Source organism: Rhipicephalus microplus, chromosome 1 (genome assembly GCF_043290135.1).
Source record: "Rhipicephalus microplus isolate Deutch F79 chromosome 1, USDA_Rmic, whole genome shotgun sequence".
Taxonomy (NCBI): Eukaryota; Metazoa; Arthropoda; class Arachnida; order Ixodida; family Ixodidae; genus Rhipicephalus; species Rhipicephalus microplus.
The window spans coordinates 55,234,261-55,247,902 of NC_134700.1; the positions used below are offsets into that span (position 1 = coordinate 55,234,261).

A 13,642-nucleotide genomic window follows, 5' to 3' on the forward strand; every position below is an offset into this window, starting at 1 on the left:
TTTGCTCACGCTGGCTTTACCGCAATGCTTTCGCAATGCAGTGAAGCTTAATCATCTTTTGGTAATTGTCTTTTTGTCTGTTTGAAAAGGACTCGCCAAGATGCATACTTGGCCTGAGCAGTCGCAAATGCTTATTTTTGTTTGATGCACAAGTGGCCTGTACATGCGTTCATTTCGTATCATGTAATGCTCTTCTGCTCACGCTGGCTTTACCGCAGTGCTTTTTCCATGCAGTGAAGCTTGATCATAGTTTGGTATTTGTCCTTTTGTTTGCCTGAAACGGACGTGCCAAGATGCATATTTGGCCTGAGCAGTCGCAAATGCTTATATTTGTTTGATGCACAAGTGGCCTGTGCGTGCGTTCATTTCGTATCATGTAATGCTCTTCTGCTCACGCTGGCTTTACCACAGTGCTTTTTCCATGCAGTGAAGCTTAATCATCTTTTGGTAATTGTCTTTTTGTCTGTTTGAAAAGGACTCGCCAAGATGCATACTTGGCCTGAGCAGTCGCAAATGCTTATTTTTGTTTGATGCACAAGTGGCCTGTGCATGCGTTCATTTCGTATCATGTAATGCTCTTCTGCTCACGCTGGCTTTACCGCAGTGCTTTTTCTATGCGGTGAAGCTTGATCATAGTTTGGTATTTGTCCTTTTGTTTGCCTGAAACGGACGTGCCAAGATGCATACTTGGCCTGAGCAGTCGCAAATGCTTATATTTGTTTGATGCACAAGTGGCCTGTGCATGCGTTCATTTCGTATCATGTAATGCTCTTCTGCTCACGCTGGCTTTACCGCAGTGCTTTCACAAGGCAGTGAAGCTTGACCATACTTGCTTTTACGTGCCTTGCGACTTATCAAAGTTTTGTAATAGCTCAACTGTTGACGCTAGAAGTGATGCATTCTATGTGAAAGTTTTATACTTAACTTCGGGGATTCATGTTTTCATAAAGTTTTCACAATATATCAGTAAGGTCGAGTTGGAAACTATGCATTTTTGGAAAACGCCCACGAACACGACGGAGACACGAGATTAGAAAGACTCAGTACTTCGCCTTTGTCTTGTCCCTCCGTCGTTTTCACGTTCATTTTCAAAGTATCTATCAAAATGCTGACAACGCTGTTTCACTGCCAGCAACCTTTGGCGTGTAAGAAAGGGAGCTAAATTTTCTCTCAGCCTGTAAACCAAGCAATTGCGGCTACTCGATGTGCGATAAATAAAAGACCAAAATTAAGAATGACCAGCTGATGTTGATAACAGGTGCTCATAGCAGCACTTTTTTGCTGTGCACTTGAATTCCTGTCTTATGTAATGTTATGGTCCGTGAGTACACAATGACACTACTACAACCAAGAAAAATTTTACTAACATTTATTTGTAAAATAACTGCTACAAAATAGAATTCTGATCCCCTTCTTAGTAGTTGCATAATTTAGCTAGAAGAAGACAGCATCATCCAACTTCCTGATGACTTGACAACAGGGTGAGTCCACAATGTACTGGACCTGTACAAGATGAAGAAAACAGACGAAAAAAACAACAGATAAATCAAAGAGTTTAAAAAATGGCACCTGAAACTTTCAACTTGCCCACCACAGCAGTGAAAAGACTCCTGTTGTCATATGTATTTTCTGCCTGTTGGTCCGCGGGCACAAGTGCCAGTCATGTTTATTAATAGAAGCTGCTTAGCATCACTTCATTGCAAGACTTTTCTCTATCCGCCACCCGAGAACGCGCTCTGTAGCGGTCAGGCTCCGCCTAGAGACTTGTGGCAGTGTGACCTTAATGTGGGCAATATATACACAGACTTTGGTTGCTTAATTTGTAGCAAACTCATTGTGAGCAAATTTCATAGTTGCATTCATAAAATATTTGAATGTTATATTGTAATATAACACTAAAATGCTGAGGCTTTAGAGCATTACAAACTCAGCCTGCCTACATTAACAATCCCAGTGCCACAGGCATGCAAGAACTGCTTGCATAATCATGAATCAACTAAACCATTTTGATATATTGACAGGTTTTCAAAAATGACTATTTTTGAAAATTTTATATTCATATTTTTCTCTTAAAGGGCAAGTTACTGTTGCTGAAAAGAAAAAAAAGCAAATCATATACAATATCTGATACTTTTTGTTTGCAGTTTACAGCTGCACATGGTAAAAGGCTGCATGCATGAGTATTTGCTGTGTGCCATTCATGGTAGTATTTCCGAAATCCTTATTCAATTGACATTTAGTGATCAGCCTATAAATTTTCTTGTTTTTTATTTTTTATTCCGTGCATTAGATATGAATATATTTTAGTTCAGGAAAATTTGCTCAACAAAGGGAAGTTTTCTACTTTTGGCAAAAAAACAAAACAAAGCAAGAACTAGTTCTAGAACTTTTATGAAAGAGACAGGTGTGAGGTTTGACGTGATGAGAAGTCAATAAAGAAGGAATGCCACAGAAAGGATTGCCTCAACAAAGGAATTTGGTTCGTTGGGGTAACATACATTTGGCAATGTTTTTATGTACTTCTAGTTAACGCTCCACCACTAGCTTACAACAAGGAAAAAAAATAAGGTGGTGCATGCAGAAAGTTAACTCATCACATAATGTGAAAATTTGACCCAGAACAAGAGAAGGAACAAAGACGAGTGCTCACCTCCAACAAGATTTATCTTGAAGAGCAAACATATATACTCTTGAAATGCAAAAAATAGACAAATCATTCAAAAAGCCCACAACTGCCATGCACGAAAACCTTACATCCTCAGCAAAGACAATTCGTTTTGACAAATCCCTAGAGACAGAGTGAGAGAAAGTACTGATGCAGTTCAGCTCTAGTCTACAAATCTTTTTCGCCACGACAATTTCTCTTGTAGTTTTTTTTTTCCCAATGATAATGGTGTCACACAAAAGTGGTTTGGAGCCACACCTGCTACAGTGCAAGGCCAAGAAACGATTGCGACCATTCTTGAGGTTACAAGGGTGTTTATTGCAGCACGTGTGGCTGCAAAATGATTTTGCGGGACATCATTATTGCTGGAAGAAAAAACGACAAATAAAATGACAAGAGAAATTATCGAGGCAAAGAGGATTTGTAGACTAGAGCTGAACTGCATCAGCACTATGTCTCGGGCTTTGTCCAATTGTCTTTTTTGAAAATGTAAGATATTTATTTGTGCATGGCAGTTGTGGGCGTCTTGAATGATTTGCCTGATTTTCACATTTCAGGAGTATATATGTGTTTGCTCTTCAAGATAAATCTTCTTGGAAGTGAGCACTCGTGTTTGTTCCTTCTCTTGTCCTGGGTCAAATTTTTGTGCTATGTGATCCGTTATGCATTACCAACATGCCTAACTTCATACTTTCGATCCCTGAAGTCAGTCCCTAAAGGGCCACTCACCAGGTCCCATAACAAACTGTGGAAGTTGTGTATCTAACGGAGAGCATTATACCACAAAAAGTTTTTCAATCGGTTCATTACGAGCTGAGAAAACAGTTTCTTCTTTTTTTAACAGCAGGAAACAAGGATGAAAGGAGGCAAGCTCAAAACCCTTGCCACTCCCCCGTGTAGCCTTCACAAGCCAAATCTCTTTCCTACCCTCTCCAGCATCCAACCAAGAGGTCACGTGCACATGACGTGCTCAAACAAGCCCAACCCTCGAGCGCGCGAGCGGTGTTTTTTTGTTGACCAGCATTGTATTGTGTCTACTGCCTGTTTTTGCGACATTGTTTGGAAACGCTGGCTTTGATGCGGTTGAAAAGATGAGCATAATGAGTGCTCGAATGCGCAGGACCATTAATTTCTTTTCCAGGACAGGAGTCTGCTTGATGCAGTAACCGCGGAGACACAAACGCATGCGAAACGCCAGCACATTAGCTCGGCATCTCGTTGGAATTCACGGGGAAAAAATGCAAAAGACAAACGCATTCTTCTATTGCGTCTCAATATGTATCCCAAGTTTTATTAATCTCTTCAAGCAACAAATTACATTAACTACGCATGTCACGTTAAATAATTTCCGTCATGTCACGTGCCACTGTTGGCAGCGTCAGAGCACAGTCGTATACATATAGGACCAACGTCACTGCACTGCTGTGTATGTAGGGCGATTCATACTTGCACATCATAACCTCCTTCTCTGGGGGCGCGACCCAAAAAAAAGGGGGAGAAGCGTTCGTTTTGAAATTTGACCCATTTCCACGTCGCATAGAGTTGCAATGTTTGGCAGACGTGACCATAAACTCCCGATGTACGCATTGCACTTGTCAGCTCAAAATCGCCAAACCCGGTGAGTGGCCCTTTAAAGAAAAGCAAAAATTAGACGAGGAGACATGAAGAATGCTTAGAAATTTTGCCATATGTCTACACCAAAATGGAATGCTATTATTAATTAGAAGAATGTATCTTTTCCTTGGCAACCAGCAAACATGACTGAGAACAGACGAATACTTTTTTGTCCAAGTTAGCTGCTAAAGAGCCGAGACAAGCTCCGTGAAATCCTCTTGAACAACTTGCACAAGTAATGTCCAATACTACCCCACTATATTGTGGTTGCCGGCAGACACAATGTAACTTGTAAATACTATCTCTTGGCTGTACGCGAGCAGCCATGGAGTTTATGAGGGGAAAGTCTTCGATCATACCATTCTGTATGCATTGCAGCAAATGTTTGCGTAGCATAACTTGGTTAAGGTTCAAAGTTTCTGGTTTTCTGCCTGACGCTATATAATACATGTTGGCAATTGCAAACAAGCCACAGTCAAGTGTGTTGCACTGGTTTTGTGCCTTCATTGTTTGAATGGTTAATGTTGGCGATTGTAATTTTAGAATATGACAGATTTGCCTAACAGCGTCAGGAGGGGTATCTTGATCAATTGAATCATATATGAAGACTGTGTTTTTGTCCGCACCAACATTTGTTACTGTAAGCCAATGATTGGGGTTCTGAACATGCAAGATTTGAACGAAAGGGCCTTTGATTTGAGTGAATTGTAAACATCGGCCCAGTAAGACATCTTGAAAGCCGACACAAGTAGGATACTTTTTCTGAATTAAATACTGTGCGACATTGATTACGCTATCTGATATGGAGGTGCCCTGTACCAGAACATTTAAATCTGCATCTGAAAGAGAATACCGTTTGTAGACATTTAGCATGTCTACTTTAACAGTTGCAAGGCCTACCTTTTTTACTTGATTTGGGAAAAATTTACGCTTGACAGCTCTCACTTTTTTTGGCCGCCCCCTTCTTGCTTTAACCAAAGGTACCACAAGTTTTGTACTGTTAGAATGCCCAAGATAACTTGTGGCAGTAGTTTGTGCTAACTGAGCTGGTGCAGCCTTTATGGCTGCTGAAGTTTGGTTACGAGGAAATGTGGTTAAATTTCTGAAGAAAGCCTCGCAGGACGAAAGTTTTTCCATTAACTCCTTCTCACCACAATTAGATAATACGTTAGCCACGGTTTTTGACATTTCGCAAAGACTCTTATAAGCATAAGTATACTTCTCTTGTGCAGTGTCAAGCTTCACACAGGGTGGTGACTGAATGCTGCTTGTTACCACTGGTGTGGCACTAGTGGTTGTGCAGCTGTCACTCAGGAAATGATCCTTGCACCACCTGTCTGGTATGCAAGCCTTGTCGAAAAGATCTTGCTTAGTAAAGTCACGCACTGCTAAAATATGTGCACAAGGCAGAGTGTACTGGTTATAAAAAGCACATGTGCAAGAAGCCAAGCACAATGAAACACTGTACTGTGATCTTGGTGAAACTACAACATAAGAATTAGGAGTGGAAGTGACTTGATAACTTACATTTTTAAACTTCTCATACTGCTCTAGTACTTTACTTGTAGCCTCAGAAGTGCAATTACGGGACAATTCTAGCTGAAATGGGTCATTGAAATCATTTATGTTTAGGTTCAGCTTCATTTCTTTAAGCTTAGAGAACTGTAGAGATAAAGAATCATTATCAATGTAACCTACCAATGCTTCTATTGCTTGAACCAAATGCATGCTTGAAGAGAGATAATTTTTAATCTTTTGATTGTGGCACTCAATGCGATTATTAGTATTATTACCAAATGTAGGAAGGGCTTGCCGATATGCATGTACCCACATTTCCTTACACAAGTGCCAGTTATGCATATAGTAAGAAATGAAATCTGTGCAAGTCATAGCTTGGAGGTTAGCAAGCTTATCGAAGTAGTCTTGCTCAGTGGGGGAATAAACTAAGCTTTTTAAGAGAGGAACCAACTGATCACGTTGCTGTCTAGCTTTTTCATTAACCTTTTGCTGGAAACAATGCAACACATGCCACGTACACAAAAGTATGTTAGAATTAGGAAGAATATTGGTTAAAATGCGCAGTTCATTGAGATCTTTATCAATCATCACTACTTTGCAAGCAGACACAACAAATGGGTTGAAATCTACAAACTTTGTGAACATGGGCTCAACAATTTCAGTCGTCTCATTTCGTAAGAAGGCATAACACACAGGTCTCCCACGACCACGACCATCTTGAACTAATATAGAGTAAAGAATATAACCCTCAATATTCACTTTATACGTTCCATCAATAAATAGAATCTCTGGATACTTTTCCAAAATCTCACGCATGTGCGTTGTTTGAAGAAGTATGAATTGCAGGTTATTATTTTGATTCATTTCATAGTGAATAACCCAGTTTGGATTATTTTTTAGCAAGGTCTCTACCTTCTCTAAAACCATTTCACCATGAGCCTGCTCATTGCGGATAGGAATAGAAAATCGTTGCTTGTAATTATTAATGTCCTTTGTAGTTAACTTCTTACCAGTTTTTTGCTCGACCAAGTTTTTAAAATCCTTTGCGCCAATATTACATTTAGCTAAGTCAAAGAATTCTTCTTTTTCTCCATGATTCAGGAGCCTCTTCTGAGGATACAAATCATAATATTCTGTGGGATGGTTATGCTTAGCTTGTAGTTTAGTTATCTTGTAGTGCAGAGTAGGCGATTTACATAGGCTTACCGATACTGTCATTTCACAGCCAGTACCATTGTAAGCTTGCTTTGGTCGCTTTCCTATCCCCCTGGGCTTTATTGTGCGACCGTGAATGCAGCTATATTTAATCCTAATATACTCGAAGTCCTTATCTTCTGATGTGAATGGACTTTTATTACTCTTATTTATCATGACTACATGCCTGCCCTCCCTGCACCACTCATCAAAGCTTTTCTTAAAAGAAGGAAAGTTATCAAATGTTGCATTTAAATAAACTTTGCTACCCCCACCATATAGTGTATTTACTGGGTTATTGAGGACGGTTGGGTTGGCACCAGTGTTTACACAAATAGCCTGGGCACCAAGGCTGACAGGCCTGCTTCTGGATGTCAAAGCAGCCTCACAATACTTGTACTGCACAGCTGCAGTGCACCCAGCTTCCATAGGGTCACCAGCCTCTGTGCCAGGATCGCGCTCAATTCGCATGCAATCCCGAGTCAGTGCTGGTAGATGGCTTTTGCAGACAGAAACCTCGTTCACAGCATCATTCGTGACAGATTCACAGTGAGTCGCGGAACTAACTGAGCAGTCTTTCAACTGCTTGCTAGGAACACGCTGCACCTTTTTAAAACTATCACGAATGACGTTGTGCGAGACACTGGCTCGTCCTTCAGGCTTTCTACCACAGACAGCGGAAGAAGCAGACTGAATCTGTTTCTGGCTCACAACTGCTGTCATAGGTGAAGTGGACCTGATGGACTTGGCAGCTGTCACAGCAAGAACTTTGCCTTCACTGTCTGCACACAGTTTAGAGCTCTGTTCTTGCTTGTGCAGTGCCGCAGCCTTCCGCCGGCTCTTCTTTGACTGCACCAGTTTCCACTCACTGTCGCCACACTGGCCGACAGCCTGTGGCACAGCTGCTTTTCCAGCACTGGCCTCCTCTTCCCCCACAGAAGAGCGCACAAGAGCACTCTCATGCTCCTGTGAGGCTCTCCTTATTTTCCTGTCACAAGTGGTGCTTGCACCTCGACTAGGGATCATTGGCTGAATAGGCCTCTCCCCAGTGTTTCCCTTGCATGGTACACTTGTGCCATGGAAAATGGGGGAAGGCAGGCTGTCCCAGGTCCACCAAGCCTTGCTTCCCTTGCAGCGAACGCGGACACCGCCAACGAGCGTAAAGCCAATACCATGAATGGTACTGGCCAGTTGGTCAGTGTCGTGTCTCTGCATGAGAGCACTGCTGGTTTTCCAGACAGGAGCTGGTGCAGCGGAAGGTCCACCTACTGCTGGAGAATATTGAACTGCATGCATACCAAGTGCTGGAAAATCGACTTCCAAGTTGATGGAAAAGTGCTCCTGCCGAGCCCACCCACTCCATGCAGATGCCTTGGACTCCTTGTAGGACTGTTGGATGTGTCTCCTCTCTAGTTGGGTGGACAAGGCACAGGCCTCACGGTACAGGAAGTCTGCCAGCACCTTGTTGCCAAGCCGGCTGGGGTGGACACCATCCCTGCTCAGGAATCCAGGCCAGCTGTCCACAAGACTATCCAGGATAGTGAAGCCCCTCTCCAGGCAAAGCTGTGCGAGTGCGGCATTCACATTCCTGTAGTGGTCATTCAAATGACAAACATCACACAACTGTTCTTCCCCTTGGCGGTACCGATTCTGCCCCCGAGGAAGAATGGCAGAAAAAGCTACATGCAACGTGGGATTGCTTTCGATGATTCCCTGAGCGAGCTGGCGATATTTGTCCATGCACATGTTGACACTGTCAACAGTGTTGTTCGTGCCAACATGTACAATGACAACATCAAAACTGGCCAGCTTGTCAGCAATCATTGAGAGCAAGTGCTCAATCCTTATTCCTCTGTGTGCGGAAACGCTAACAGACAAGCCACGGCGCGATGGGAAATACTGGTCGACGTATTTCACCATTGAATCGCCCGCTACTAACACACGCGTCATGTTGCGCACACTTTCAATTCAGAATTACACCATGAAAAAAAAAAAAAACAAGAAAGTGAATATTTAGTCTAAAACACGGCTGTCAACTACGCAAATGCACTACGACACAGATACGAAGCACGTTAACACGGATGACCAAAGAAAGGGCCACGCACAGATACTGCTAAATCAGCCTATACGCGAAAAATCACAAAAATACGTATTGGGATGGATATAAACAACGTTAGTAAATATAAAATAGCAGTGAAAATAAGCGGTTCAGCTTAGATGAAGATGATGTTCGAGGCTTGCGAATATGTAGCAGAACAAGGCCTGTAGACAGCTCGCAGAAGCAGCAACCAGCCGTACTCCAGCAGCAGCAGCAGCAAGTGAGCGTCTGCTGGCCAGCTGAGCCACGTTCCGATTCGGTAAATTCGAACAACGCGCTAAATCGGAAACGACGTATGTCATGACAATTTTTGTGACGTCACTTCCGTGCGGCGCAGCAGCCAGTTCTGTGTGGGGATGGCTGGAGCGCCGCGCGGCGCAGCAGCCATTGCCAAAAAAAAAAGTCGTAAATGCTGGCTTCGAAGATTACTTATCAAAACGTGGTGAACAGTTTCGAAATCTAAAAGCCACCAGTCTTGATAACAGCAATTTTTACTTGAAGTGCTGTTCAAATTAAAAAAAAAGACTCATTGCATAAAGTTTTATGTAATATTATTTTATAAAACGTTGTGGCTTATTGTAAAAATATTACGTAGAAACAATCATTTTAGGTCGAGCCAAGCGCGTGTCAAAGCCATCTGTGCGAACAACGTGGTTTCTCAACAGTGGCTTTCACGCGTCGCTATTCATATTTGTGGTAAAACTCTTATCTCACGCATAAGTGTATCATCAGGAGAAACTGATTACATGCCGCAGCCTTCGATTCACCTTGTGCAGCCATATTTCGTCTTCAACTGACTTGACAGGCAGCCATGGAAGCGAGTGTCGATACGATGTCGAGAGCAGCAGCTCCCGAGAGCAGCGATGCCGCTTCTCTCAAAGAGGTTGCTTGCCACGCGGAGTCTTGCGAAGCGCCTCAACCAGCCAAGTTCGATAGTGGAATGGCTCGTGTAAAGCCAGAGTAATAGCACATATTAATGTATCAGTTCTCGTTGCCTCGGGTACCTCCCGCACCCGAGGCAACGTCTTTGTTTTGAAAACATTGATGATAGCTTTAAAGGGGCCCAGCAACTTTTTTTTCAGCAACCACTGAATGGCTTAACTAAAAGATTTATCAGCTCACAAGTCGATCGCCGTCGCGCGCGCGTCTCACGAAGACTTAACTTTTGTACTCAGCTTGCTTTTTTTCAGGGTGATCATGGGTCCCGCGGTAATAACTATGCAGCCCGTGATACTCAAATCAACCAATGACCATAAATTTGGGTATACCAGGTCGTCCAATGCGACGGACAACGATCCTTTGCTTGACAGCACTAGAATCATTGGTCCGGGGAAGACAAAGACCTCAAATAAAAGTTTGGAAGCCATTAAGAAAGGCGGAACTATTGCATCAAATGACACGTCAGTGAACCCCTCCGCTAAGGAGATCTTGCATGAACGGCGGCGACGCTATGCCCTCCGGGTAGGTAGCCATTTTTTTTTTTTTTTTTTGTCAGAGGCGGCCGGGGAGCGCAGAAGCGCAGTCGTGTTTGCAAGCAGTGGCGTAGCTTGCAGGCGTGATCGAAAGCGAGCGCGACGAAAGTTTTAACTTCAAGAATTGTCGTGCATGATGTCAGCTTCACTGGAAGGCTACACCACTACCACGACCGCTGGATAAAAATTATCCAGCGGTTGTGCCACTACGCCGTGCCAGAAAGACTTCGAGCGGTACGAAGAAGAGACAAGAATTGGCTGAGTGAAACCGTTCACGCTTCGTGCAGGCGATTGTGTAAACGATGTGTACTTGTGGTGGCGCGTCGACAGCCTCGATATTCACGAATCTCTCGATCTGACGACGATTTTGATTACCCGGGAGTGCTTGAAGTCCAGAAATGTCCCGTGGATGTTTTCTTGTCCATGGGAAAGAGTGATGGCGAGGTCCTGCCGTGCACTGCCTATGCATGGCCGGAAACGGCGAAGCCTGCTCCCATCTCACTGCACTGTTATTTATTCTACATGGAGTACAGCGTACATGCACAAGAAGAGTGATCCTTAAATTAACTTGTCTTACTTGATTGACGACAATCATGGTGCCCGCGGCGACTTTCTTCACCCACGGCTCCCACACCCAGACGCTCGTCACAAAGTTGTGGCCCTCGAGGGCATTTGTTGACTTCAACTGCTTCCGGGTAATCAAACTCATCCTCAGAATGAGGAATTCATAAATATCACAGCTGTCGAGGCATGGCCATAAGTGCCCGTCGCTTACACAGTCACGCTTACGAAGCGTAAATTGGTCCACTCAGCAAATTCTCGTCTCTTCTTCGTACTGCTTGATGTCTTTTTGGCACAGCATTGCGGTGTAGCCTTCCAGTGAGGCTCGCATCGTGCACGACACTCTTTGGAGTTAAATTTGCGTTGCGCTCGCACTCAATCACGCATGCAAGCTACGTCAACACTCGTAACACGACTGCGCTGCTGCACTCCCCAGATGCTTCTGGCAAAAAAATGGCTGCCTATCTAGACTGCATAGCGTCGCCGCCGTTCGTGCAAGCTCGCTATATGCTGTGATGACTCGTGCAAACTTTGTTTTGTATGACGCATGGCCGCTTTACGCATGCACAAAGCGATTGCCGACAGGTATAAGTTTGCGTTTCAAGCATACTTTGATCAGTTGTAAGTGCTAGCCTGTTCCATTGTGTCCTTTCTCTGTGTTTTATGTTTCCAGCTGGTTTTTATTCAATTAAATATAGAAGCAGTCATTTGGGTGTATCTAAAAATAAGAGGGAATGATATTTAGCTGACTTTGATAATTAATTGTGAATTTCATGCTAGACTCTAATATTTGGCTCCCGTGTTCTTGGTATCCTCGACAACTGATTGGCAGCATTTTCTAGCCATGCTGGAAAAGTGTTGCAGAGCTCCTTTAAATGCTTATTCTTGGGCACATTGTGCATGTGTGTCTTGTGTACAAGTTACCTGGCTCTGTTCAGAGGTCACTTCTAAGTTCCTTTGAATTACACAGAGACATGTGAAGGCACATAAGAACACCGATTAGTGCTACTAGCAACATGGTATTTACATGTTGGACTAGCGCTGTGTGGTGTTTTTACTTGCCTTCTCACGTCTCAGTGTCGTTACAGCGTGCATCAAATGGGCTCAAATGATTCACCAAGGAGCCCATGTTGCAACCCTTGTCATCTGAATTCCTGCAATGTCAGCTGCCTTGTCTGACTTCTACAGCTGCTCGGTGATGTGCTGTGGCTTTATGAAGACCAAACATGTAGTTCCTGTCTTAAGGTCAATTTATGAAAGCAATCTTGTCTGGTCAACTGGTGAGCAGAGATTTTCAGAGTGGCTTTGTTACTGAGTTTCTGTCTCTAGCCATTGCATGTAAAAGCAGTCCGATATCACGCTACGTCATTAGCAGACCTGATAGCGAAATACTGTGGAACATTGTCCCATTGCAATACTGTTGCAGAAATTTTCAGTCATGTCATTGTTCTCGTGGTAAAGTAACGAAGGTACTATAAGGTAATGATTATCTAATGGTCAATGTTTTACACCATCAGTTAAATAAAATGTGTCAGTCGTTGTAGTAATGTGCAGTGGCTAGTTACATGCCCTGGTCACATAGCACATCATCAAGTGTATAATGTGTCTACCAGCGTTGCTCCATCACATATACTTGTAAACCATTCGAACAAAAATGATAGCTCTACAGACAAACTGGAATTCTCTATTAGTTTTATAATTGGGCAATCAGGCCTTACATAGTATGAGTACGCAAGCTATTTTCTGAAAATTGTGTGCATAGACAAAAAAAGGTTAGAGTATGAGCAATTTGCCGTAGCACAAGTAATTGTGTACACAAAGGCAGTTGTACCCCATGCTAAAACTAACAATTTTCATCCCCATACTTGAGTTGTGTTGTCTGTCATTAAAATGTCTGTTTTGTCTCATAGAAGTCACAATAGTTATCGTTACTGTGCTGTCTTCCAAATGAATACAGTGGCCAAATAATTAACTATCATTCACTAGGGGCAATCTTTTCATTGTACTTTCACTATAATTAAATAATGTTACAAAAAGCTGAAGGCCAGTACGTGCCCATAAAACAATTACTGGAGGAGGATGCAACTTTATTGACGCCAAGAATGGGTCAGGCGAGGTACACTATTCTTCAAGGAAAGAGAAGATTGATTTATATGGGGGGTATAACGTCCCAATACCACTGTATGATTATGATAGACGCCGCACTTGAGGGCTCCAGAAATTTCGACCACCTGGGGTTGTAACGTGCACCAGAAAGGAATAAGACGACGATGCGCCCCCAGGCTGCTTTAGGTGGCCAAAAGTATTTGCGCTTCTGCAACCCCTATGGCCCAGCATGCGATCAGGTGTTTGTCTTTGAGGTCTGAGCAATGCAGAACAGCCTCTCTTCGCACCTGTCGCTCAGTTTCCATAAAGGGGGGGAAAAAACATTGAGTAAGAACTTCATTTCATTATGTGGCACTGACCAACAGAAAAAGTTGCTACTGTGCGCAGCTGTTAAAGACTTGAGCAACTGTACAA

General features: G+C 43.2%; 2 protein-coding genes across 13 annotated transcripts in view; one reads left to right on the forward strand and one right to left on the reverse strand.

Moving 5' to 3' along the window:
- Positions 1 to 1,353: 1,353 nt before the first annotated feature.
- On the reverse strand, positions 1,354 to 9,728 carry LOC119160907 (uncharacterized). 3 transcript variants are annotated; one of them, XR_012885127.1, is made up of 2 exons: positions 5,499 to 9,728; positions 1,354 to 1,503 (listed from the first exon to the last, which is right to left on the reverse strand). XR_012885127.1 is itself a non-coding variant. In XM_075869902.1 (2 exons), the coding sequence occupies exons 1-2, from the start codon at positions 8,939 to 8,941 to the stop codon at positions 1,451 to 1,453; spliced, it is 645 nt and encodes a 214-aa protein (XP_075726017.1). In that variant the 5' UTR covers positions 8,942 to 9,437; the 3' UTR covers positions 1,354 to 1,450. The 3 variants fall into 3 exon arrangements, 2 of the variants coding, with proteins under 2 accessions (XP_075726017.1, XP_075725976.1); XM_075869902.1 differs by having other exon boundaries at positions 8,350 to 9,437; XM_075869861.1 differs by having other exon boundaries at positions 8,290 to 9,436.
- A 14-nt stretch (positions 9,729 to 9,742) lies between these two features.
- Positions 9,743 to 13,642, forward strand: part of Dus3 (Dihydrouridine synthase 3) — a 243,518-nt gene continuing 239,618 nt past the window's right edge. For 8 of the 10 annotated variants that reach the window (XM_075869244.1, XM_075869350.1, XM_075869491.1 and 5 more), the window contains exon 1: positions 9,743 to 10,049. In XM_075869244.1, the coding sequence (XP_075725359.1) occupies positions 9,901 to 10,049 (149 nt within the window). In that variant the 5' untranslated portion in view covers positions 9,743 to 9,900. Of the gene's footprint in view, positions 10,050 to 10,075; positions 11,744 to 13,642 lie in introns of those variants that run through there. The other 2 variants (XM_075869407.1, XM_075869554.1) reach the window with 2 other exon arrangements.

Excerpts from the sequence above, each read along its gene's own strand:
- LOC119160907 (XM_075869861.1), bottom strand. The coding sequence starts at position 8,941 with ATGACGCGTGTGTTAGTAGCGGGCGATTCAATGGTGAAATACGTCGAC. Across the intron at positions 1,504-8,289 it reads AGTCGATTTTCCAGCACTTG|GTCCAGTACATTGTGGACTC; the intron begins GTATGCATGCAG and ends CATCTTGTACAG.